Source organism: Malaclemys terrapin, chromosome 6 (genome assembly GCF_027887155.1).
Source record: "Malaclemys terrapin pileata isolate rMalTer1 chromosome 6, rMalTer1.hap1, whole genome shotgun sequence".
NCBI classification, from domain to species: Eukaryota; Metazoa; Chordata; order Testudines; family Emydidae; genus Malaclemys; species Malaclemys terrapin.
Genome location: NC_071510.1, coordinates 22653307 through 22680748, shown reverse-complemented (window position 1 = coordinate 22680748; position 27442 = coordinate 22653307). Strand labels below are relative to the sequence as shown.

The 27442-nt window shown below is 42.5% G+C and overlaps 1 protein-coding gene across 1 annotated transcript in view; it reads left to right on the top strand.

The window, feature by feature from the left end:
- MTAP (methylthioadenosine phosphorylase) overlaps positions 1-27442 on the top strand; it is a 69041-nt gene that overhangs the window by 14845 nt on the left and 26754 nt on the right. The window contains exons 3-4 of the mRNA XM_054031533.1: positions 19059-19117; positions 25484-25651. Of these exons, the coding sequence (XP_053887508.1) occupies positions 19059-19117; positions 25484-25651 (227 nt within the window). The remainder of the gene's footprint in view (positions 1-19058; positions 19118-25483; positions 25652-27442) is intronic.

Sequence of the window (27442 nt, the reverse complement as noted above, 5' to 3'; positions counted from 1 at the left end):
TTATTTTTTATGTTGGCAAATCAGGGCTTGTCTCTTTTGGAATGCTGTGAAGAAAAACAGTAACTCCTCACTTAACGTCCTAGTTATGTTCTTGAAAAACTGCTACTTTAAGCAAAACTACGTTAAGCGAATCCATTTTCCCCTAAGAATTAAGGTAAATGGGGGGAGGGGAGCCTAGATTCCAGGGAAATCTTTTTCGCCTGACGAAAGACATTATATACATATACAGTATAAGTTTTTTAAATAATTTTAAACAAACCATTTAATACTGTACTCACTGATGATTGTGTAGCTTGGTTGAGGCAGGGGCGTAGCGGGACGCGGGTGCTTGCCCTGCTTGGCCTGCCAGGCGTTCCAGCCCAGGAGCGGGATGGGGGCGTGGGGACTTGCCCCGTTCCACCCGCCTGGCGCTCCTGCTGGGGGGTGGGGTGGGAACATGGGGGCTTGCCCTGCTCCGCCCACCCTACATTCCAGCCGGAGAGCAGGATCGGGGTGCGGGGGATTGCCCACTCCCTGGCAGGAGTCCCGGGAGGGTGGAGCAGAGGGAGCAAAACAATGTTATAAGGGAACATTGCAGGACTTTAAAAGTATGTTCTCTAATAGGTCAGCGACCTAATAACGAAACAGCTTACGTTAAGTGTGGAGTTACTGTAGTGAAATAGTAGAATATCAGTCTGAGCAATTGAGAGGTAAAGGCATTTCTAATTGGACTGTTCAGCACTTTGTGGGTTTGTTAACATTTTCGTTTAGTTCTATCTCCTAATAAGCACATGGGTGAAAGGATACATTTGTTAAAGACTTAACACCATAATGATTCAGTTAATGTGTGAGAGTGCTCCCAGTATACCCCGGAGTCCTCCAACAGGCCTTCTAGCAAAACCATGGAAGATCAGACTCAGTAGTCCCGGTACTTTTAATGTAAAAAACAAGCAAAGAAACAACTAAGGAAAAAAAAAAAAGCGTTCCAGCTTTTCAGATCGTAAAGAAACAAAAAGAGCACAGTCCCATGTTTTATAGCTTCCTTGGCAACTCATCTTAACGTACTGCCAGAACAGAAGACCTCTCTGAAACTTTCGATGTTTCTTGCAAGCCCTGCCTTTTGGCTGCAACAGAAGAAGTATCTTTTTACTGCTGTTGGTTTAGTGTAGGGAGCATGACGAGGAGCAGCTTAGTAGGGTGTGTGTTAAAATGAGTTACCTGAGCCGTCTTCGTCCCCTTCCCTACCACCCCACACTGGCCTACTGGATAGATTGCTTTCTTCATTTAATAAACCCTTCTTCATACCTAAGAGTAATGTGAGGTTCAGAAGGAACCTGGAAAATGTGACTATACAAAACAGCATGAGCGTTTTTCAGTTCCCTGATTGTGCTGGCATGATCCCACAAATGACGTGAAATATCTACTAATTGTGCTTGGTTTTAAAGAAAGGAATTTGCCATCAGTATCCCAGATCTGTTTCCCCTCTCCCACTTCCTCTCATTGAGACTAAAATTGGGGGTGGAAAATATTCTGTGAGCGATTGGCACTGCCTTATCCCCATTAGCACCTAGTCCTCAAAGGTGTTGGGCACACCCACTGAAGTCAGAAGGAGTTGGGAGCACTATGGATTCATAGCATTGACCCTTGGTTAGCTGCAGCCAATATTTCTCCTTACCACTGGACTTCAAAACTACTATTACATTAAAACCTCTGTTCAGAGGACATTTCCTGAAGAACATGACTCAATTCTAAAACTGTTTTTGCAAAGGCAATCTAAAATCTTCAACAGCAAGCAAATTTTAATGCTCTCCAGTTATTCTTGTCAGTCGTGAGTGTGCTGGCATTGGTTCCTACTTCACAAGCAAGGCATCTTTTGTTCTGTAGATCAGCTTTTTGTTTTTGTTAAAGCAAAATTAGGTCATATGAGATAGAATTAACCTCCCCTTCCACCTCCACTGAAGATGACACAACGTTTGATTAATGAACTTGGAGAATATCTAAATGAAGGTATCATGGTCCAGTTCTTTCAAAGAGCTCTATTTTAGAGGATTCTGCTCTTATTTTTACATTTTCTATATGCAGTGCTACATCTTACGGATAGCGTGGAGTTAGGATTTTGGGGCATTTGTTGAAAATATACATACGTTGTCCTTTTAATGTGTTTACCTGCTTGTTTTTTCACTTTGTGTGTGTGTGTGCACATCATGTTCTTGATCTTTCTCTTCTCCTTGCTGCATTCTCTGTGGATTTACAGTGGAGATGTTCCATTGTGAAAGCCTGATCCTGCAAACCTGTGTAGAAGTAGTCCGTAATCATATGAGAATTTTCATTGAAGTCAAAGGGAGTACTCGCATATTTATGCAAGAAAAAAATGAAATCTTATGAGTACTCCCTTTGACTTCAGTGAGAATACTCACGGGATTAAGGAGCTTCTCAACCATTAGCATATATAGCAGGGGTCGGCAACCTATGGCACGCGTGCCGATTTTTAATGGCATGCTGCTGCTTGCCGGGGTCCCAGCCGCTGGCCCCGCTCGGCCTGCTGCCGGCTGAGCAGGGCCGGCGGCTGGGACCCCAGCAGGCAGCAACGTGCCATTAAAAATTCTATCCTGCCCGGCCCAGCCCGCTCTTCTCCGCCCCTCCCACCGGCATTTGCACATGCTTTGCTGACCTCTGTCACTTCCGGCAGGAGGTTGTGTTTTCGGGTTAGTGTGTCCGGGAAGTGGTCCCGCCGGTGGGGGCAAGAAGAGGGACCCGGCCCCACAGGAGTCGCAGCACCCGCGAGGCCTGTAAGTGAGGAAGGGTCTTTGGTCCCAGCTGCGCCATGCGCCTGCCTGCCCCGAGCACAGCCGGCCCCGCTCCCTGGACTCAGGCAGGCTGCCCCGGGGTTGGAACCCTGGTGCTGGCATGAGCTTGGTTCTGTACTGGGGTTGGCTGTCTCCCACAGCCCGAACCCGAGCCCGGGGGCTGCAGCTCGCTGCCTGCTGGACTCTGGGAACAGCTGGGTCTGCGTCTCTTTTGCCACCCCAGGTCACTGGACCGCGCTCCCCTTCGGCATTGAGGGCAGAACCCAGGAGTCCGGAGCCCTAGTCTCCTTCTGCTCCCCCACCCCCTCAAACAACTAGAGCCCAGCTGGAAACCTAGGAATCCAGAATCCTCGCTTCCAGTACTCCTCCCCCGAGCGTCAGACACCAGCCCCTTCCCGGATCCCAGGAGTCCCAACTCCCACCCTTTCCCTGCCCTACCCCCACTCACACACCCCCAGCCCTCTATCCTGACCCCTGCACCCCCTCTCACACCTCCAGCCCCCTGCCCTGACCCCTACAGCCCCCTCACACACCTCCAGCCCCCTGCCCTGATCCCTGCATCTCCCCACAATCTTAGCCCTGACTCCAGCACCCGCACACAGACCCAGCCCCCCATACCGCATGCCCTGACTCCTGCAGCCCCCCACATACCCAGCCCCCACACACCCCATGCCTTGACTCTTGCACCCCCCACATACCCACCCCCACCCTGAGCACCAAATGGGAGCTCCTGCACACACACACCCCCATCCATACACACACATTCCCACCTGCACCCCTTGCACCAAATGGGAGCTGCCCAGGTAAGCACTCCACACCCAAACCTTCTGCCCCAACCCTGAGCGCCCTCCTTCATTCTAGCTCCTGGCCAGACCCTACACCCCAGCCTGCTCCTTAACCCCCAGCCCTGTGCTCAGTGCACTCCCACCCTCAGCTCAGTGCAGACAGAGAGGAAGAAAATGGGCTAAAACCAGGGAGAAGGTAGGTACCCACTCTATGTGGGCAGGGCCAGGACTCCAGACAGGAGCCGCTCAGCCCACTGCTGGTCTGTGGTCCCGGCCGCCGGCCCCACTCAGCCCGCTGCCGGTCTGGGGTTCTGGCTGCTGGCCCCTTGCCAGCCAGGGTCCCGGTCGCCGGTCCCACTCAGCGCCCGCTGCTGGCCTAGGTGAACAGAACCCCAGGTCGGCAGCGGACTGAGCGGGCTGGCGGCGTAAGATCAGCATTTTAATTTAATTGAAGCTTCTTAAATATTTTGAAAACCTTGTTTACTTTACATATGACAATAGTTTAGTTATATAATATAGACAGAGACAGACCTTCTAAAAAACATTAAAATGTATTATTGGCACCTGAAACCTTAAATTAGAGTGAATAAATGAAGACTCATCACGCCGCTTCTGAAAGGTTGCCGACTCCTTATATATAGTATACTCTCAATTATCTGATTAGTATGGGGGACATAGATTTTATTTGGATAACATGGAGTTTGGCTAATCAAGAGGGCAGGAGCCATTCAGAAGCAGGGTTGCCTCCCCTGCATCTGGGGACTCATTCTCATCCTCCTCGCAGTCCTGGCCCGGGGTCTGTGCTCTACAGCCTTCTCGTCGTTTTGTGCTTGCCTGGATAGGTAGCCCTCTGCAGCTGCACTGTCACGGCCCTGCTCACTCACTCTCATGACAGTGGTAGTGTGGAGGGTTCCCCGTACTGTCACAGGAACCCTTCAGCAGTAGGATGGCTTATCCTGCAGCCAGGGGCTTGTCCTCCTTCTCATAGTCCTGGCTGTTGTCTCTGCTCTATTATCTGAGTCCCTTCCTTGTCCCCCACCATGAGATACACGAGATTGGATAATGTGGAGAGGTTCAGATAATAGGGTTTGGATGAACAGAAGTATACTATATTTAAATATAATTTTAAAAATACACATAATGACAGAAAACCATTAGTAACAGATTCACATTACGTAATGCGCGGTTTTACTCCTTGTTTCCTTCTCTGCTTTGGAACATTAGGAAATGTGTGTAGTAGGAAGAGAGCCTGAGACATAAGCCCTTGTATCACAGGCCTGGTATGAAGCAGGGCCTGCTCACAGAATCTGGCAAGAACATGGCTAATATTGCAGAAAGACACATTCCTAAGAAGTGCTAAGCACAGAGTACTCCTACAAACACATCCCGATATCAAGGATGGTACAAAAACATTCCCCAAGGGTAACAGGAACACACTGACCCCTCCTAAAAGAGAAGGTCAGGATGACAGTACATAATAGAGATGTTTTATTTGAACCAACATGTATAAGGTGATAACTAGCCACTAGTCAGGGGGCAGTAACTATGTCAAAGGGGCAGTACTAACTTGTTTGTATCAAGGTATAAAGATGTATCTCAGAGGGAATATCTTTGTCCAGCCGAAGGGGGGAATGGAAAGTCCTGCCATTCACTGAGCTGTCGATTGTCACGGGCATACCTGTCTTAGCATCTTTGTAGAGTCTGCCAGGTGCTATTACTGTACTTTGTCAACAGTAAACCTGGCGCCTTTGTACCTTATGGGTCTTGTGGTCATTGGGCAGTTCGCTTGAGGTCTGCTGTGCTGGCTATCTGCACAGAGCTGGGGCAGCACATGGGGAGAACACACACACAGCCTAACATCTAACCACAATGTGAATCTGTAGGTAATGTTTTTCTATCATTATATATGCTAATGCTTGAGAAGCTTTCATGAGGTCTTTCATTGAAAGAGTATTTTATTAGATCTTTACTACAGATTGTTTTTTAGAAAGTTCTGTTATTAACTCTTTACAACTAAAACTATATCCTATTGCCATTGGGATAATTGCACACTGAAATAGCAATGTTTCTGAGGCCTTGTCTACACTTAGGCTGGGTCTACACTACCAACTTACGTTGGTATAACTACAACACTTGGGTGTGAACAGGCTTCTCCCGTCGACATAGCTACTGCTTCTCAGGGACGTGGAGTACCTATGCCAGTGGAAGCAGCTCTCTCATCGGCATAGGTAGTATCTTCTCTAAGTGCTACAGCAGCTGCAGCGCTGTAAGTGTAGACAAGTCCGTAGTGAGTAATATACTAGTAATGCTCCAGTCTTGTGAAATAAGTTGAAATCTTGTCTCCAGGAAGCCCGCCCCTTGTGCTTTACAAACACTCACATCACCCCTTTCTCACCCACAATAGTTCATCCTGCAATTTGTTAATATTAAACTGTCGTATGATGGTGTAAGAATGCTTGTCATTAGCAACAAAATGTTCATAGTTCTAGTTTTCTCTTCAGTTTCCCTTTTCCACCTTGTGTTCCCCAGGACTACTGTTCCCATTATAGAATTGTAGGACTGGAAGGGACCTCGAGAGGTCATCTAGTCCAGTTCCCTGCACTCATGGCAGGACTAAGTATTATCTAGACCAGTGGTCTCCAAAGTGGGGTGTACAAGAGGATCCTTCGGGGTGTGCGGCAGGAGAAGTGCCGCCGGAGCAGGGCCGCTTTTTTTTTTTTTCCCCTCCCTCGGCAGTTCAGCCGGGAGTCCAAGCGGCGTTTTTTGTTTTGACAGTTTGGCCGGGAGCAGGGGGTGCATGCTCAAAAATTTTTTACATATGGGTGCGCGATCAAAAAAGTTCGGAGACCACTGATCTAGACCATCCCCGACAGTGGTCTGTCTAACCTGCTCTTCAAAATCTCCAATGATGGAGATTCCACAACCTCCCGAGGCAATTTATTCCAGTGCTTAACAACCCTGACAGGAAGTTTTTCCTAACGTCCAACCTAAACTGCCCATGCTGCAATTTAAGCCCATTGCTTCTTGTCCTATCCTCAGAGGTTAATGAGAACAATTTTTCTGCTTGCCCCCCCTCCCCCAACAACCTTTTATGTACTTGAAAACTTATCATGTCCCCCCTCAGTCTTCTTATGTTATAAGAAACAGTTGTTCTCCTGGCAAAACCTAAATGTGTTCTGTAGAGTACAGCACTGTGACAGCAGTTATTATTATTAAATGTGCATTTTGATGTTTTCTCACAAGCATATGGAAGGAAATTGTGCCATTCTGAAGGAAATTGAGAATTGGATTGATTGGCCTTGCAACTTTGAAATCTGACCTGCTGCACTACTGCTATGCCATCATAGGGATCCCTGCATTTCCCCCATCAAGCCTCAGACTGCAAAGTATGCCAAAATATGGTGGTGTGGAAAAATGTCTAATAGCATCTAGATTGAGACCGCCAAAATCATTTTATTTATAATTCCAAATACACTTTAATCTATACTTTGCAATGTTAAAGAGCTAATGCATCAATCTACTGTTCTGTTCTCTAATTTTTCTTCGGATCTGAGGTATTCAATTTCAGTAGCTCTTATTAACTGTGGCTTTAAACACACACATTATTTTATTATCCTGCAGTGTTAGCTCTGAGCTATGTTATGGATGATTTTAGGTTACACAGCAAATTTGCTGTGATACTTCATAAACTGAAAAATACTGGCTGTGTAGTGAGTTTGCTATGGAATGTTGTAAGAACAAAATCCCTTGGTAACTAGACAATAAGGGTTTTCTCCATCCTGATACCTAAGGAAATTTTGGTCTCCCAAAGCCACTTCTGGCTCAGAACAGCAAGTAAGCATTTGATAAGGCAAATAGCAAGACTAATGAGATGTTTCAAATGTCAGTAGGTTAAAATTAAATAGGGACTTTTTAAAAAATCAGGATATGATACTGTTCTAAAAATAAATCCTCTGGACAATTACCTTGTTCTAAAAGCATTGTGATTCCATATCTGGCAGAATTTCAAGCATGATACAGAGTCCAATAAAATAGCACTTGAAGAGACCACGTAATGAGAATAAAACAGTAGATATAAAATCAAATGACTGAGATATTGTACTTAGCATTAAACTCCAAACAGTGTTTCTATGGCAAGTATTAGACATCATAATAGTCCTAAAATTGCATGGATGGACATTTTTAAACACTTGGAAGATAGTTAATGAATTAGTACTTATGATCAAGAAAGAAGTAAAATTAAAAGATTTTGTAAATGTGTATTTTGGTTCTAAGACCCAGGGTAAGAATGGAATGACTGGCACTGAAGAAGGTGGCTTAAACTTTGGTGCACAGCTTCATTTCCACTAATTTAGGGCCTGGTTTTCAGACTCTCTGAGGAGTTGCCGTTCTAATTTTTTGTCAACAGGAGCTGCAGACGCTCAACATTTCTGAAAACCAGGCCCTAAACCTTTTGGTAAGGTAACAGGTTGGAGGATGGCAGAGCTAGTAGAAGTACCATAAACTTATTAGGGTATATGGCTCTAAGCAATGGTATTTCCCAGTGATGGAGACAATACCACTGTGGGGTAAGGATGGGAATAGGTAGCAGGGAGGGAGGGACTTTTCCATTTGATATACTGAGGCTTAGAGCTAGGTGAGAAATGGCTTTCCCCTCCCATGAAAATTTTCAAGATTACAACAACAAAATACTGTTGTGTATCAGGATAAAACCCTAAAACTTTTCTAGTTTTTCATGGAAACTTGTGAGAGAGAGAGGCACCCTGCCACCTCACAATAGTCTCCTGGTTAGGGCACTCAGCTGGGACATGGTGGACCCAGTTTCATCCCAGGTGGATGACCTACCCATGGGGCTGTGAAGTCAGAGTCTCTCTCTTTCTTTAGTTTGACCAGAGAAACTCCATCCTGGACCTGAGAAACCTTCCCAATTAAAATTTCATTGAAATCGACCCTTTCCACACTAAAGTTTCGGTTTCAACAAATGGACATTTTCTGATGAAAACCCATTTTGTTGAACGGGGGCCCTCTAGAACACTAACAAGTAGGCTGCTGCCTAGGGCCCTTTTCTTCTCCCTCCTCCCAGGCTTTTAGGATGTTAGATGCTGAGGTGTAGTCTCTTCACGTTTTATCTAGAAAGTATGTTAAAAGCATAAATGAAGGTAATGCACTATGAGCCCCTCTTAATGTCATTTTCAAAATTAGTGGCTGACATTTTGTGGCACTGATTCTGGGTATATAGAGCAAGGGAGATGGTTTGTAGGACTGTCAAGCGATTAAAAAATTAATTGCGCTTTTAATAATAGAATACCATTTATTTAAATACTTTTGGCTGTTTTCTTCATTTTCAAATATATCGATTTCTATCACAACACAATGCAAAGTGTACAATGCTCACTTTATATTTATTTTTATTACAAATATTTGCACTGTAAAAATTTTTAAAAATTGTATTTTTCAATTCACGTAATACAAATACTGTAGTGCAATCTCTTTATCATGAAAGTTAAACTTACAAATGTAGATTTTTTTTTGTTATATAACTGCACTCAAAAACAAAACAATGTAAAACTTTAGCGCCTACAAGTCCACTCAGTCCTACTTCAGCCAGTTGCTCAGACAAACAAGTGTGTTTACGTTTATGGGAGATAATGCTGCCTGCTTCTTCTTTACAATATCACCTAAAAGTGAAAACAGGTATTCGCATAGCACTGTTGTAGCTGGCATCGCAAGATATATATGTGCCAGATGCACTAAAGATTCATATGTCCCTTCATGCTTCAACCAGCATTCCAGAGGACGTGCATCCATGCTGATGACAGGTTCTGCTCGATAACGATCCAAAGCAGAGCAGACTGACGCATGTTCATTTTCATCATCCAAGTCAGATGCCACCAGCAGAGGATTGATTTTCTTTTTTGGTGATTCGGGGTCTGTAGTTTCCGCATCTGAGTGTTCTTTTAAAACTTCTGAAAGCATGCTCCACACCTCGTCCCTCTCAGAGATGGCACTTCAGATTCTTAAACCTTGGGTCGAGTGCTGTAGCTATCTTTAGAAATCTCACATTGGTACCTTCTTTGCATTTTGTCAAATCTGCAGTGAAAGTGTTCTTAAAATGAACATGTGCTGGGTCATCATCTGAGACTGCTCTAACATGAAATATATGGCAGAATGTGGGTAAAACAGAACAGGGGACATACAGTTCTTCCCCAAGGAGTTCAGTCACAAATTTAATTAACGCATTATTTTTTTAACGAGCATCATCAGCATGGAAGCATGTCCTCTGGAATGGTGGCAGAAGTATGAAGGGGCATATGAATGTTTAGCATATCTGACATGTAAATACCTTGCAATGCCAGTTACAAAAGTACCATGTGAATGCCTGTTCTCACTTTCAGGTGACATTGTAAATAAGAAGTATCTCCTGTAAATGTAAACAAACTTGTTTTTCAAACTTGCCTGAACAAGGAGTAGGACTAAGTGGACTTGTAGGCTCTAAAAGTTTTACATTGTTTTGTTTTTGAGTGCAGTTATGTAACAAAAAAAATCTACATTTGTAAATTACACTTTCATGATCAAGAGATTGCACTTCAGTACTTCTATGAATTGAAAAATACTATTTCTTTTGTTTATCATTTTTACAATGCAAATATTTGTAATAAAAAATAATATAAAGTTAGCACTGTACACTTCGTATTGTGTTGTAATAGAAATCAATATATTTGAAAATGTAGAACAGCATCCAAAATATTTAATAAATTTTAATTGGTATTCTATTGTTTAACAGTGCAATTAATCGCAATTAAGGTTTTTTTGAGTTAATTGCATGAGTTAACTGTGTTTAATCAACAGCCCTAATGGTTTGCACTTCAGTTGTGGGGAAGATTGCTATGAAAGTGGGGTGAAAAAACAGAGCAGTCAGATCTATATATATAAATAACTTTTTCTTGTGTAATGATGATCTTCAAGATTCCCTGCCTTTTTTCACTGTTTAACCTCATGACAGCCATTGTGAAAAGCAATCCACCATAGCATAAGGAAATATGAGAATTATGTTTTGTAGTGGTGTAGGGTAACCAATGTCATGGTCAGAGTGGATGGAAGAGGAGAAGGAAGCAGCAGGTGACTTATCAACAGCAGAGGTTCCACAACCATGGTTGGAGAGTTTGTTGGCAGTGGTACACTGTAACAGGGTGGTCTGTCCTCTTTAAGGGGTAGTGCAACCTGGGGCCCGCCAACCCCTGTTCCAGTGCATGCGCCCCTTTAAGCAAACAGGTATTCAAGCGAGCAGCAGACTAGCTGAGAAATGGAGGCCAGATGTTGATCAGGTAGCTACCTCCTTAACATAAAACCCAGTTCATAGGTGACTTCTAAGAAGATTTAAGAAGGAGAGTGCAGACAGCTGAATTACAGGGGAGCACTGAGTTAGGAAAGATGCTCTCTGGTATGGGAACCAGAACCGGGAGAGAAACTGGTGGATTGAGGAAGGCTGCCTGACTCACACAACAGCCCCAAGAAGGATAGTTGTGGGGCCCCAGAATCAAGAGGAAAGTGTGTGTGAGTCCAAGGATCGTGGCAGGCTCTGTGGAACAGGGCTGGAACCCAGATACTGGTGGGGCGAGGGAAGCCTGCTTGAATCATGGCACAACCCCATGAAGGAGGGCTGTGGAATCCCTTAAGCAAGAGAAAGGAGTTGTGAGTCCAGGGACCACGGCAAGAGGAGATCTGTGGGAAAGACTCTCCAGAGTGGCACTTGCAGAGCTCCCTGGCTCAGAGACAGCTGGAGGGAAACCAGGAATGTGAAGCCTTAGAACAATGATGAATTGGTACAGAAGCTGCCTGATGCCCAGGTAAAGTCCCATATTTCCAGCCAAGACTCTCCCACCTTTCTAGCCCTCCCCTCTAAGCTTCCCCTGCACTCTTTTTTTACCCCCACCCAGTGCCCTGTTGTATTACTGCAGATGGAATAAGCGAGCTAAAGGTGTTAACATAATGCAATCGCTATCTCACATTAAACAAGGTTTGGGGATTGGTATACAGACACTTCAGTCTGCTTAACACCATGGAAAACACACTTAAATTTTATTTTAACTTTTTATTAAAGATATAGAAAAGAAGGAAAACTGTTAAAGCATTGGAAATTTAAAGTATTAAATAATGCTTTTATTTTAACATTTTTTGTTCCCTTTTCCTTTAGCGGGAGAGAATTTTAGAAGGAAAAATCAGCTTATTTGACAGTTATTAGATGGTATCAAAGATGGTGGTAATTGTCCTTTTTGGGAAAGAAAATCATAGGACTGGAAGGGACCTCGAGAGGTCATCTACTCCAGTCCCCTGCACTCATGGCAGGACTAAGTATCAGGTAGACCATCCCTGACAGGTGTTTGTCCAACCTGCTCTTAAAAATCTCCAATGATGGAGATTCCACAACCTTCCTAGGCAGTTTATTCCAGTGTTTAACCAACCTAACAGTTATGAAGTTTTTCCTAATATCCAACTTAAACCTCCCTTGCTGCAATTTAAGCCCATTGCTTTATCCTCAGAGGTTAAAAATAACAATTTTTCTTCCTCATCCTTGTAACAACCTTTTATATACTTGAAAACTGTTATCATGTCCTCTCTCAGTCCTCTCTTTTCCAGACTAAATTAAATTAATTAAGATGGGCTGGTGCTGTTACAGCTGCTGTTAAAGTCTGATTCCATTTCACCCCAAGTGATAATTGGGATTCAGCTGGAGCTGGAGAGGTGGCAATGTTATCTAGGTCCCTCTCTCTTTAGCTCGGTCTTGTTAGGACACCTTTCAGGATCTGGTTAACGAAGGCCCAGGGTCGCAGAGAATGGTGGGCATGGCAGCCATGATGGAGAAGTTTGCTTCAGTGGTGTCCGTCTGTACTTTCCATCCATTCTTCCCCACAATCTCTTTCCTCAAGGACCCAAAAAGGAAGTAATGGGTGAAGTAGCTCCGCACTTCATTATTTTGTTCTCCAATCAGGCCTAATATCTTATGTACTAATTTTGGTTCATTAATTTTTGGTTTTACATCTTCTGTTTGTATCAAGCATGATTTTAACATAGCCCTCAAATTATATTAATATGGCATTTTGTTTGTTTTGACTAAATTTAGTCTCTCTGGTTCTCTTGCACTTGTTTATAATGTTTATTATTAAAAACAACTTTACCTGCTTTCATCAACATTTGTTGTTATAGGTCACTGGTTTTCAACCTGGGGTCCGCAGACTATGTCTAAGACTTCCAAAGGTCTCTGCACCTACATTTGAAAATTTTGGGGGGTCTGCAAATGAAAAAGATTGAAAACCACTGTTTTAGGTTATTGTAACATCTAATACACTTTCATATACTCTTTCCAGTTGATATTACAATTAGGATAAATTTTGTAGGCCTAATTGTTACAACAGCCCTCCCTGCCCTTTATTTCCTACTCCCACCCCCACCAAAGCACTCCTTCATCAGAGTGGCCATACTGGGTCAGACCAGAGGCTGGGGACACCATCCCTGCCCATCCTGGCTAATAGCCATTGATGGACCTATTCTCTATGAATTTATCTAGTTCTTTTTTGAACCCTGTCATAGTCTTGGCCTTCACAATATCCTCTGGCAAAGAGTTCCACAGGTTGTCTGTGCGTTATATGAAAAAATACTTCCTTTTGTTTGTTTTAAACCGACTGTCTATTAATTTCATTTGGTGACCCCTAGTTCTTGTGTTATGAGAAAGACTAAATAACACTTCCTTATTTACCTTCTCCACACCAGTCATGATTTTATAGACCTCTATCATATCTCCCCTTAGTCACCTCTTTTCCAAGCTGAAAAGTCCCAATCTTATTAATCTCACCTCATATGGAAGCTGTTCCATACCCCTGATAATTTTTGTTGCCCTTTTTTGAACCTTTTCCAATTTCAGTATATCTTTTTTGAGATGGGGTGACCACATCTGCACGCAGTGTTCTAGATGGGGGTGTACCATGGATTTATATATGGGCAATATGATCTTTTCTGTCTTATTATCTATCCCTTAATGATTCCTAACATTCCGTTCGCTTTTTTGACTGCCATTGCACATTGACTGGATGTTTTCAAAGAACTATCCACAATGATTCCAAGATCTCTTTCTTGAGTGGTAACAGCTAATTTAGACCCTATCATTTTATACGTATAGTTGGGATTATGTTTTCCTATATGCATTACTTTGCATTTATCAACATTGAATTTCATCTGCCATTTTGTTGCCCAGTCACCTAGTTTTGAGAGATCCTTTTGTAGCTCTTCGCAGTCTGCCTGGGACTTAACTATCTTGAGAAGTTTTGTATCATCTGCAAATTTTGCCACTTCACTGTTTACCCCTTTTTCCAGATCATTTATGAATATATTGATTAGGACTGGGCCCAGTACAGATCCCTGGGGGACACCACTATTTACTTCTCTCCATTCTAAAAACTGACCATTTACTCCTACCCTTTGTTTCCTCTCTTTTAACCAGTTACCAATCCATGAGAGACCCTTCCCTCTGATCCCATGATAGCTTACTTTGCTTAAGAGTCTTTGGTGAGGGACCTTGTCAAAGGCTTTCTGATAATCTAGGTACACTTTCATATACTTTTTCCAGTTGATATTACAATTAGGGATATTGTAATTAGGGATCCACTGGATCCCCCTTGTCCACATGCTTGTCGACCCCCTTCAAAGAATTCTAGTAGATTGGTGAGACATGATTTCCCTTTACAAAAACCATGTTGACTCTTCCCCAATAAAGGGGGAGGGATAGCTCAGTGGTTTGAGCATTAGCCTGCTAAACCCAGGGTTGTGAGTTCAATCCTTGAGGAGGCCACTTAGGGATCTGGGGCAAAATCAGTACTTGGTCCTGCTAGTGAAGGCAGGGGGCTGGACTCGATGACATTTCAAGGTCCCTTCCAGTTCTAGGAGATGGGATATCTCCATCAATTTATTTATTTATTTGTTTATTTAAATTATGTTCATCTATGTGTCTGACAATTTTGTTCTTTACTATAGTTTCAACAAGTTTGCCCTGTACTGAAGTGAGGCTTACTGGCCTGTAATTGCTGGGATCACCTCTGGAGCCCTTTTTAAAAATTGGCATCACATTAGCTATCCTCCAGTCATTTGGTACAGAAGCTGATTTAAATGATAGGTTACAGACTACAGTTAATAGTTCTGCAATTTCACATTTGAGTTCCTTCAGAACTCAAGGGTGAACACTATCTGGTCCTGGGGACATATTACTGTTTAGTTTATCAATTTGTTCCAAAACCTCCTCTGACACCTCGATCTGGGACAGTTCCTCAGATTTGTCACCTAAAAAGAATGGCTCAGATTTGGGAATCTCCCTCACATCCTCAGCCATGAAGACTGATGCAAAAATTTCATTTAGTTTCTCTGCAATGATCTTATCATCCTTGAGTGCTTCTTTAGCATCTCGATCGTCCAGTAGCCCCACTGGTTGTTTAGCAAGCTTCCTGCTTCTGATGTACTGAAAAAAAAATTTGCTATTCCTTTTTGAGTCTGACTAGCTGTACTTCAAATTCTTTTTTGGCCTTCCTAATTATATTTTTACACTTCATTTGCAAGAGTTTATGCTCCTTTTTATTTTCCTCACTAGGATTTAACTTCCACTTTTTAAAGGATGCCTTTTTGCCTCTCACTGCTTCTTTTACTTTGTTGTTTAGCCACAGTGGAACTTTTTTGGTTCTCTATGTTTTTTAATTTGGGGTATACGTTTAAGTTGAGCTTCTATAATGGTGTTTTTAAAAAGTTTCCAGGCAGCTTACAGGGATTTCACTTTTTTGCGCTGTACCTTTTAATTTATGTTTAACTAACTTCCTCATTTTTGTGTAGTCCCCTTGAAATTAAATGCTACAGTGTTGGGCTGCTTTGGTGTTTTCCTCACCACAGGGATGTTAAATTTAATTATATTATGGTCACTATTACCAAGCAGTCCAGCTATATTCACCTCTTGGACCAGATCCCATGCTCCACTTAGGACTAAATCAAGACTTGCCTCTCGTCTGGTGGGTTCCAGGACTAGCTGCTCCAAGAAGCAGTCAATTTAAGGTGTCAAGAAACTTTCTCTCTACATCCCATCCTAAGGTGACATGTACCCAGTCAATATGGGGATAGTTGAAATCTCCCATTATTACTGAGTTTTTTTATTTTAATAGCCTCTCTAATCTCCCTAAGCATATCACAGTCACTATCACCATCCTGGTCAGGTGGTCGGTAATATATCCCTACTGCTCAGGGGTGGGCAAACTATGGCCCGCAGGCCGCGTCCGTCCTCGAGCTCATGCTGGGGAGCGGGGTTGGGGGCCGCTCTGCACGGCTACTGGAAGCAGCAGCATGTCCCCCCTTCGGCTCCTACGCATAGGGGCAGCCAGGGGGCTCTGCTCTGCACACTGCCCCTGCCCCAAGCGCCGTCCCTGCAGCTCCCATTGGCCGGGAACCGCAGCCAATAGGAGCTGCAGGGGCGGTGCCTGCGGATGGGACAGTGCGCAGCAGAGCTGCCTGGCCAGCCGGAGGGGAGACATGCCACTGGTTCCAGGAGCTGCTTGAGGTATGTGCCAGCCGGAGCCTGAACACGAGCCACCCTGGTCCGCCCCAACCCCCTGCCCCAGCCCTGATCCCACCTCCTGCCCTCCGAACCCCTTGGTCCCAGCCCGGAGCACCCTTCTGCTCCCAAACCCCCCACCCCAGAACCTGCACCTCCAGCCGGAGCCCTCACCTCCCTGCCCCGAACCCCCCCACACACACCCTGAACTCCTCATTTCTGGCCCCATCCCAAAGCCTACACCCCCAGCCAGAGCCCTCACCCCCTCCCGAAACCCAACCCCAATTTCGTTAGCATTCATGGACCGCCATACAATTTCTATACCCAAATGTGGCCCTTGGGCCAAAAAGTTTGTCCATCCCTGCTACTGCTATATTCTTATTAGGGCATGGAATTACTATCCATAGAGATTCATTTAAGTTTGGTTCATTTAATATTTTTACTTTATTTGATTCTACGCTGTCTTTCACATATGCCATTCCCCCACCAGCACAACCTGTTCTGTCCTTCCGCTATATTTTGTACCTGATATTACTGTGTCCCATTGATTATCCTCATTCCACCAAGTTTCTGTGATGCCTATTATATCAATATCCTCATTTAATACGAGGCACTCTAGTTGAAAGTTTCATCTAGGTCCCTCTCTGTCTACTTTAGTTCATCCAGTTCAACCACTCTGATCTCCAAAAGCCCCTCCACGGTCTCTAAGGGCCAGGAGCTCCTTGTACTGAATGCACACATACGCCACCTGCCCATAGGGCAGGTAATCATACCTGCTGCATTGGGTGCAATAAACTGGATAGTCCCTACTCTGTTGCTGGACTTCTGCCTGCGTTATCTTTTTACTCCTAAAGCTCATTCCTTTGTCGTTGTTTTGTTTTGATCAGGGGGGTGTCTTTGGCTTTAAGTTTAAAAAATGTTATGTGTATCTAGTCCCCTCTCACACTCCACCTCTAAACTCCCTCGCAAAACTCCCCTGTTAGCCGCTCCTGTTCCCTAGCTCCTTTGGTCGCTTAGGAGTAGGCTTTTTAAAGCCCTGGTCTTCCTGAGTAGCCCTGTCCCCTGGTTAAGGGTTGATGGGTGCTAAAGGGCTTAGGGATCAAAGCCTCGTTAAGAAGGTCTCAGCCTCAGCTCAGGGTCCCCCAAACAAACAGACCACACAGTCAAGTAGCAAGCACACCACAAACACACATACCACAAAGAACAAACTTACCCCAAGGGTCATGTAATCTCTCCTCCTTCATCTGGAGAACTCCCTCGCAAAACTTCCCTGTTAGCCGCTTCTGTTAGCTTCCCTTTATTTACACATATGCCACACCATGTCACACCCCTCCCTGCCTATTATTTTCTCTCTCCACCCCACCAGAGCCCCCCGTCCACTCCAACCAGAATCCATACCCTTAGTCTAACCTCCTTAGACATGGGTAGGAAACTGTTTTCCTGTCTCATGATATTTTCGTGATTTAATTTTTTTTTCATGTTCTGCATCAGGACAAAACTGAGATCTCTTGCAGTTTTTAACAAAAAACAAACCCCCAAAAATAACACAACAGAGAGAGATCCCTGACCTCAGAATACACCATAGCCTGGTGGTCAGGGCACTTGCCTAAATCAGGCAGGCCAGAGACTTGAACCTGGGTCACTCATATCCTAGATGAGTGCCTTGACCACCATGCTATGGTGAGGTCGGTCTGTCTCTACTTTTGACTAGAAGTGCCATTCTGCGCCTGAGAAAGCCAACAGGTTCCCACAGAATTTTGGTTTCAATGAATCGGCATTTTCCAACAATAAAGTATTTTAATGAAAAATTCCTGGCCAGCTCTAAACTTCATGTCCTGTAGCCCTTCCATGCAGGTCCCTTCTCTTCTTATTTTTCCCAGGCAGATCTCCACCAGCCAAATTCAAAACTTGTTTTACAATGAGTTTGTAAATACTTAACTTAAGACTATTAAGACCTAAAGTCAATGTGATACTTCAAACATCTTTTCTTCTAAGAAGGTTGTATATGAACCAGTAAAATTTGGGAGCCACTGATCTACAGTATTTCAACACTGCATGAAAGGGAGCTTACGGATTCATCTAGTCGAACTCTCTGTGCTGTCGTAGGGTTAAGTATACCTAGACCATCCCTGATAGATGTTTGTCTAACCTGTTCTTATGCAACATGTTTGAACAGCAGTGTGAAATGTGTGGTTGAACTTCAAATGTTAGTGATGGTATTAATAAATTGAAACCATGTGATTGCAAAACATGTCCTTCCAGTTCTAGTTTTTAGTAATCTGTCACATCTGTGTTTATTTTTAATCATGTATCAAATTAACAAGTTTCCTGTGAACTCATCTGCTAATATCTTTTAAAATGTAAATGATCAATTAACAAAATAATTAGTATTTTCAATTAAAGGGTGACACCTGTTTTACATAGAATGCTATGAAAAAACAAAATTAGCATGGATGCAATTACTTTTAAAGGTAACCTTAGTGTATTTGTTTTTTTAATGTTTATCATAGAAATTGAGGACTGAAAGGGACCTTAGGGATTCATCTAGTCCAACTCCCTGTGCTGTCGCAGGGTTAAGTATACCTAGACCATCCCTGATAGATGGTTGTTAACCTGTTCTTATGTAACATGTTTGAACAGCGGTGTGAAATATATGGTTGAACTTCAGATGTTAGTGACGGTATTAATACACTGAAACCATGTGATTGCAAAACATGACCTTCCAGTTCTAGTTTTTAGTAATCTGTTTTAGTAATCTGTCGCATTAAATTGCAATTATTTATGAGTTGAAGAAAAGGAGAAGCTACAGCACTAAACTTTTATTTCTTTTCATAGTGATATTGATCATGCATAAATGTTTCTGATCTCGTTGGCATGTTCTGACTGTTTCTTCTTCGTTTGTTTTTGCAGCCATCAGATGCTTTGATATTGGGAAAGATAAAAAATGTTGACTGTGTGCTTCTAGCAAGGTAAAGAGCTCTTCAAAGGATTTTTGTGTTACTCATGTCTTAAAGTGGTTTGTCTTAGACGTTTCCTTTTTCTGGCTGTGTCAGATGGACTAACTGCTTCTTATGACTAACAAATTTAGGTCTGATCCTGCAAATGGCAAAACTTCCATTGACTTCAGTTGGGAGAAGAATCGGGAGCTTAAAGTTGGTCTATATGACATAATTTTGTCCTTTATAGAGCAATTCAGGCATCTGGAACTCTTGTCAAACACTATCCATTCACAAACCCTAGCTCAATTTCGGCCTCCACTGGTTCAACAGAACTTTGTCACAGTGCTGTTATATACTAGGACTTTATGTAGGAGGTACAGCTGTTCTGATTCAACTAGTCCTTCCAGGCATAATTGATCCTACAATGATCCAGTCCACCTTTCAGTGACAAATACGAGCATTGTACTCCTTCAGATTTAATATGAAAGCAGATGCAGTAGAAGAATCTGCTTTGTGGTGTTGTCCAATAGAGAGAAAATACAGCAAAAATGTATTGTGCCTTTCACTTGTAGCAAAAAAAGTTTATAACCACCTGTTCAGACACTCAAATCATTCTGGGGTCCTTTGTAAGGCTGAAGAGTGGTCTAGAGGTGGTGGGGGTGGAAATTTGAGGAAATTTTATCCAGCCACATTTGAGTTTAGGTTTTTTGGAAAATTTTTAATCTAATTACAGCTAGTCATGGAGACGACAAACCTGGGTGAAGGTTGAAACTTTGCATGTAAATAGTTCTTAACGAGTTGTGCCATTGCTACTTTTTGTGGGGCATGTGGTTATTTTTTTGACGTTGGAAGGGAAAAATCACTCCTGTGCATGTTTAATGAGCATCTAAACACTTCCTATAGCTTCATGAAGCATTTCCCCCTGCAATTTGTGATGTTTTACAAAGGCTGTTTGGGGTACTGCACATGTTCTGCCCTGCCTGACAAGAAAGAGTGCAGCTGCTAGAGCAGGGGTGGGCAAACTTTTTGGCCTGAGGGCCACGTTGCGGTTGCAAAACTGTATGGAGGGCCGGGTAGGGAAGGCTGGGCCTCCCCAAACAGCCTCACCCTATCTGACCCCTCCCACTTTCCACCCCCTGACTGTCCCCCTCAGATCCCCCTGCTCATCCAACCCCCCCTGTTCCTTGTCCCCTGACTGCCCCCTCCCAGGAACCCCCGCCCGTAACCGGCCCCCCTCAGAATCTCCCACCCCCTATTCAACCCCCCCCCCGTCCCCTGACTGCCCCGACCCCATCCACACCCCTGCCCCCTGAGACTCCCACGTCTGTCCAACCGTCCCCTGTCCCCTGGATGCCGCCCTGCCGGTTATCCAACCTCCCTGCACCTTTACCATGCCGCTCAGAGTGGCAGGACTGGCAGCCACGCTGCCCGGCCGGAGCCAGCCATGCCACCACACTGCCCAAAGCGCTGGCGGCGCAGCAAGCTGAGGCTGCAGGTGGACAGCAGGGGAGGAGCTGGGGGCTAGCCTCCCCAGCCGGGAGCTCAGGGGCCGGGCAGAACGGTCCTGCAGGCCAGATATGGCCCGCGGGCCGTAGTTTCCCCACCTCTGTGCTAGAGACATTTGCTTGAAGGAAAATGTAAATGTATCACTGTGGTTTCATCCCACACCTCAGCAAAATCATCCCGTCTAATCCTGTCCACATAAAAAAAGAAAAGAAAATCCAGCCTTAAAGATGACTTGCAAAAGTGACGGGTAGGAATAAGGGGCTTGTTACCTTTTTTCCCCCAAAAATTGTCAGACTTTTTTCTGTTTCCTTTTTAAGTTAGAAATCTAGATATTGTCAAGTCTGAAAGACACTCTGGCATCTGTAGAACTAGTGCAGTTATGCAATCACAAGGAACTGAAGGCCGAGCAGGTATGAGAGGAAAGGATTTTTAGCCAGACTATTGGAATTTTTTTTGTTTGTTTGTCTGTTTGTTTGTTTTTTTCTGTTGTTAATGCCTATTTAGCTCCAGTGAATGCTTGGTTGAAAAGATTACTTTGTTAAAGAAACAGGGAGAGCTGGGATGTGTATGCGTGTGCTGAAACTTTAGTGATAGAGAGAGAGCTCACATATATGTCTTTGAGACCTCCAAGAGATCCTCCAGCAAATCTAAATAAAATCGGATTTTGCATTCTGGATACAGCCAAGGTTTAATTTTTTGTAGGGCTGTCAAGCAATTAAACAAAATTAATCATGATTAATTGCACACTTCAAAGAATTAAATGCATTGTTAATAATAGACTACCATTTATTTAAATATTTTGGGTGTTTTTTACATTTTCAAATATATTTATTTCAATTTATAACACAATACAAAGTGTACAGTGCTTACTTTGTATTTATTTTACTACAAATATTTGCACTGTAAAAACAAATGCAATAGTATTTTTCAATTCACCTAATACAAGTACTGTAATGCAATCACTTTATCATGAAAGTTGAACTTACAAATGTAGAATTGTATACAAAAAATAACTGCATTCAAAAATAAAACTGTAAAACTTTAGAGCCTACAAGTCCAATCAGTCCTACTTCTTGTTCAGCCAATCGCTCAGACAAACGTCTGTTTACATTTGTAGAAGATAATGCTGCCTGCTTCTTGTTTACAATGTCACCAAAAAGTGAGAACAGGCATTCGCATGGCTTTGTTGTAGCCAGCGTCGGAAGATATTTATATGCCCAATGCACTAAAGATTCATAGGTCCCTTGATGCTTCAACCACCATTCCAGAGGACATGTGTCCATGCTGATGACAGGTTCTGCTAGATAATGATCCAGAGCAGTGCGGAGTGACACATGTTCACTTTCATCAGCTGAGTTAGATGCCACCAGCAGAAGGTTGATTTTCATTTTTGGTGGTTTGGGTTCTGTAGTTTCCACATCAGAGTGTTGCTCTTTTAAGACTTCTGAAAGCATGCTCCATACTTCATCCTGCTCAGATTTTGGAAGGCACTTCAGATTCTTAAACCTTGGGTCAAGTGCTGTAGCTATCTTTTGAAATTTCATATTGGTATCTTCTTTGCATTTTGTCATATCTGCAGTGAAAGTGTTCTTAAAATGAACAACATGTGCTGGGTCATATCCGAGACAGCTATAACATGAAATATATGCAGAATGCAGGTAAAACAGAGCCGGAGACATACAATTCTCCCCCAAGGAGTTCAGTCACAAATTTAATTAACACATTATATTTTTAACGAGCATCATCAGCATGGAAGCATGTCCTCTAGAACAATGGCCAAAGCATGAAAAGGCATATGAATCTTTAGCGCATCTGACATGTAAATATCTTGCAATGCCAGCTACAACAATGCCATGCGAATGGCAGTTCTCACTTCTTGGTGACATTGTAATTAAGAAGTGGACAGCATTATCTCCCGTAAATGTAAACAAACTTGTTTGTCTTAACAATTGGCTGAACAAAAAGTAGGATTGAGTAGACTTGTAGGCTATAAAGTTTTACATTGTTTTGTTTTTGAGTGCAGTTATATAACAAAAAAACCTACATTTGTGAGTTTCACTTTCGTGATAAAGAGATTGCACTACAGTACTTGTATGAGGTGAATTGAAAAATACTATTTCTTTTGTTTATCATTTTTACAGTGCAAATATTTGTAAACAAAAATAATATAAAGTGATCAGTGTACACTTTATATTCTGTGTTGTAATTGAAATTGATATATCTGAAAATGTAGAAAAACATACAAAATTTTTAATAAATTTAAATTGGTATTCTATTGTTTAACAGTGCGATTAATCGCACTATTAATTCTTTTAATCATGATTAATTTTTTTGAGTTAATTGCGAGTTAACTGCGATTAATCTACAGCTCTAACTTTTTTTATTTAAAAAATGGGGGGGGGGCAGAAATCTCCCATATTTTCTTGTGCTGCTATCTTCTTTTCTATTGTGGTCTTTTCCTCTAGTTAAGTCACTGTCATGTGGGCAATAATATGCCCCTTTTATGCACTCTATTGATATATTTTACAGTTTCTCTTAGAGGTAGATAGAATTGGGTCCTACTTGGCTTACTGTGGTCTTGATGTCTCTCCTGAGGCTTACATAGTAAAATGTAGGATTTTGGAGTGGTTGCCATCTTCATAGTACAGTATCTAGCTCTCTGCTAAGTAAAATCTTTTTTTGTTTTTTCCCTTCCATTCTATATACAGAATTGAGTTTATAATTTTTGAGAGTGGATCTAGCACACCTGCTAATATGTCACTATTTCAGTATGGTGGGTAAATTCTGTGTTTGCCTTACTTTGTGATTTTATTTTCCTCTTTATTTTCTTCTCTCCAAGCTCTATTGCGGCCGGATGCAACTGCAGAGTGTGGATATCGCATCTGGTTGGATCTCTCCAATATTTGTTTCCCTGGGTGCTTTTTGTCTTCTGCTATGTTTCCACTGGCCTTTTTCCCTTTGGATTCTTTTCATGGCCTTCAATATCTAGTTTATTAAAGATGAGGTCATGGAATATTTTCCAGTAAAAAGAAAAAAGGTCCTATTACATAACACAGAAAATTGAGAGACGCTTGAATTAACACACACACACACAAAAAATCAGTTAATTGGGTGGGGCAGTAACTGTAGTTCTTTCAGAGTTGAAGACTTAGAGGTTAGCCATATTACTTACCATGGCCCTTCATGTGATTACTGATATCCTTGGTTATTTTGGTTAAAATAAGTTATATGCTGTCCTGTTGTAAGTCTTGCATTATGTCCCAGGATTTTGCCATGCAAGTCCCATTAATAGTAGTGGGCGTCGTGTGGCTACCTTCCACATGAAATATAATACTCTCAGACTAATGGCCTGTTTGTATTACTAGTTTGGGGAGACTTGAGTCCTTTCCTTGCACTCATGTTTATGTAACTATTCTTTTTTCCCCTGCAATCTATGCCTTACTGTGTTATTGTATACTGCCTTCCCCATCCCCCACTCAACAAAAAATTGTAGTCTGAGATACAGACATGCAAACTGGAACTTATAGTGTGTCTAATCATGCTTCTCTGTATATCTTTAAAACTATACACTAGTATTCCCAAGGACCAAGCAACAACAAAAAAATCTTAGTAGCTGTATCCTGATATTGGGTGTACACCATATTATTTTTCTTTTGCCTCGTTAGACAATGAGTGTCAAACACGACTGCCCCATATACCTCAGTCAATGTGGAATTTGATTGTCTGAACTGATGTGGACAGCAGTGTTCAATATCCTTTTCAACTGCTCTAGGTGGTCTAAAAAATGGAGTTTATTACCATTCTGGAGAGGCTGGGTAAGCCATTTTAGACACTCGTTTATCAAACCCGGATGTAAGATTTTAGTGTAGACCTAGTCCCAGGGGCAGTGTTGTATCCTCTTCCAAAGAAAAAAGGAAAGATTGAATGTCATACATCTTCCCCACCATGATTTGAAAAGATGGGGGTGGGGGGTGAAAATACCATGTTTGTGCTGTTTTTTGAGAGGGGTGGGCTATTAAAACTTCCTCTCCCCCCCTTTAACTTTTTTATCTTACTACTACAGACTCTGTGAGAGCTGTGGATGGAAGGGTGAGTTGGATACTCTTCTGCCCATTTTATCATCAGACGTTGCTGGTTTTATTCTGAGTGCAGAATCTTATCTTTACTACTTATTTCTATTTATAATAGTGAAGATGTAGGAGGTGAAAGAACCCAGCTTGACTTTCAGATCCCAGATGGTGGTCATAATGCTGACAGAAAAATAACCTTTATATTTATAAAATTAAGCACATCCGGTGCTGGAGAGGAATGAGAGCGAGAATACCACAGTGTCACAGAGCCACTCTTCTGATAACAGCACTGGCACATCATACTAAAAGTAACAATGGGGGCCAAGTGAATGGAACGTACAAACAGAATTTTTGTGTGGGACCTTGTGCAAGTAAATCCTATAAATGGATTACAGTACATGGGAAGTTCAGTATTGTCAACCCCAGGTATTCAGAAATCATAAGATTTTTAAAAAATAATAAATTTTGGGTACTTTTTATTTACCTTCTGGGGTTTCTTACCATTAGGGTGCACTCAGGTCATGTTTTCAAGCTTTTCTCTACAACCATGAAAGCTAGAAACTTACTCTTTTTTAAAAAGTGAAAGCTGAACTTCTCACATTCACATGACTCCAAGAGCTGGTACTTTAAAAAAAAAAACACCAAATATCCCAAGACTCATGATAAAATCCTCAGAGTTGGCAACAGTGTAAGTTATGATACAGTTCCGTTTGTAGCTTTGCTAGGCAAATTAAATTTCCTAAACTCCTGGTTGGCTTGTTGTTGTTTTGTTTGTTTAATTTAATTTTATTCATCTCACATCCCACTTCTGTCCTTGCAGGCATGGGAGACATCATACTATTATGCCAACAAATGTCAACTTCCGTGCCAACATCTGGGCATTGAAAGAAGAGGGTTGTACTCATATCTTAGTAACTACCGCCTGTGGTTCATTAAGAGAAGAAATACAGCCTGGAGATGTTGTTCTGATCGACCAGTTCATTGACAGGTAAAGGAGCAACATGATGTGTTTTGTGAAGTAGAGCCATCCAATCACATTTGCTTTTAACTTAGACTGTAAATTCATTAGGGCAGGAAATGTCTGTTTGTTCTGTGTTTGTACTGCACCTGGCACAATGGGGTTCTGGTCCATGACTGGAGCTCCTGGATGCTATGATAATAACAGTTAATAAACATTTAAGGCTCACTGGCATGAAGTCGCAGTCTTCAGTATTGGAGCCAAAAAGAGAAATTCTTATGAGATGGGGAAAGGCTTTTGACTTCATTTCCTGGAGGAAGTCATCTTGATGACTTTATTATTTGTATTATAGTAGCACTGAGAGGCCCCAACAAAACCACAGTGGTAGGTGCTGTATAAGCACCTAGTAAAAGGCAGCCCATGCCTCAAATATCTTACAGTCTAACAGACGAGAGAGAAAAGTTTGAAGAAAGTGAGGATTATGATGCCCATTTTACAGATGGGGAACTGAGGCACAAAAATACAAAGCGAATTGACTGAGTGGGGATTAGGCATTTAACCAGGATTATTGTATTCAAATAGCAGCCCTTGCAAAAGAAGAGTTTTATTAAAGGCATTAAACAACCTGTATTTTTGTTTCAAATGCTGTTGAAGTTTTGTCTTAGGTGGTATACTGTGTGCACTAGAAGAAATCCTGAAGCAATGCTTTCTTGACTGTGTAAGTCTAGATATGGACAAGGCCCCTTTGAGAATAAGAAAAAATAGGTTTACTTAATCTGCACTGATCAACAGTGAAGATCTAAATAACTAGAATTCATTGCCAAGGCTCAGTTCCTGTATCAGATGCGTGGGTTGCAGCAACATGCATTTAAAAACATGAGCTACTGTGTTCATGCACACAGAAGCTACTGTGTTCATGCACACAGAAGCAGTAGATATATAGGAATGGGAAGCACACATCTGACATGAGAATCTGGCCTTTGTTGCTCCAGATAAAACCACAACTCTATTCTTCTTCCTCTCCTGGACTTTTAGAAGCATAAACACAAATGTAATGTAATAATGAGTAGATTATGCCTGTCAGTAGCCCTTATTTTTTTTTTTTTTTCCTTATCTGACTCTTCTTAGTTTTTAACTACTCAGCTTGTAGAAATAAACATATAAGCAGCCTGTGACTTAAACTTCATTAGTTTATTTTACTAGTTTCTCATGAATGATCAGATGAGAGGTGTCTATTTGTATGAAAGGAGACTTTAAATCTTTACCCTTCAGCTCTCAGCCTGTCTGTGCCCAACTATGTGACACTGGCTTTCAAAGTATGTGCCCAAAAATCAGGGACAACACAAACTTATTTAGGGGGAGGAAATATGACATTTACAGTAATAAACAGTGAGGCTGCACTAGGACTGTGGGCTGCAAGGGTGATTTGTTCTCTGTTATGAGTTATGGCTTACTTAAAAGGCACTGTTATGAAACCTTTATTTTCATTTAAAGCCTCCAACTTTGTGCTCCATTGCACCACGTAAAACTAAAGTCTGGTGCCTGACTGAGGATCTATCACAGGGTGTGATTGTAGCTTGTGTACACAGACCCAAGAAAGCTTTGCTCTAGCTAGCTTGAGTACCACTATTGATGAAGCTGCGGCATCACAGACTTCAGAGCGGGCTGTACAGGCCCGCCCAGAACCCTGGGTAATTCCTTGGGTGGCTAGCATGTGCTGCAGCCAGTGCTGCTGTGTCCTCACTGCTATTTTTAGCCACAGTAGCTAGATGAAAGCTAGCTCAGGCATATCTACATGAGTTACAGTCGCACCCGGTGTGA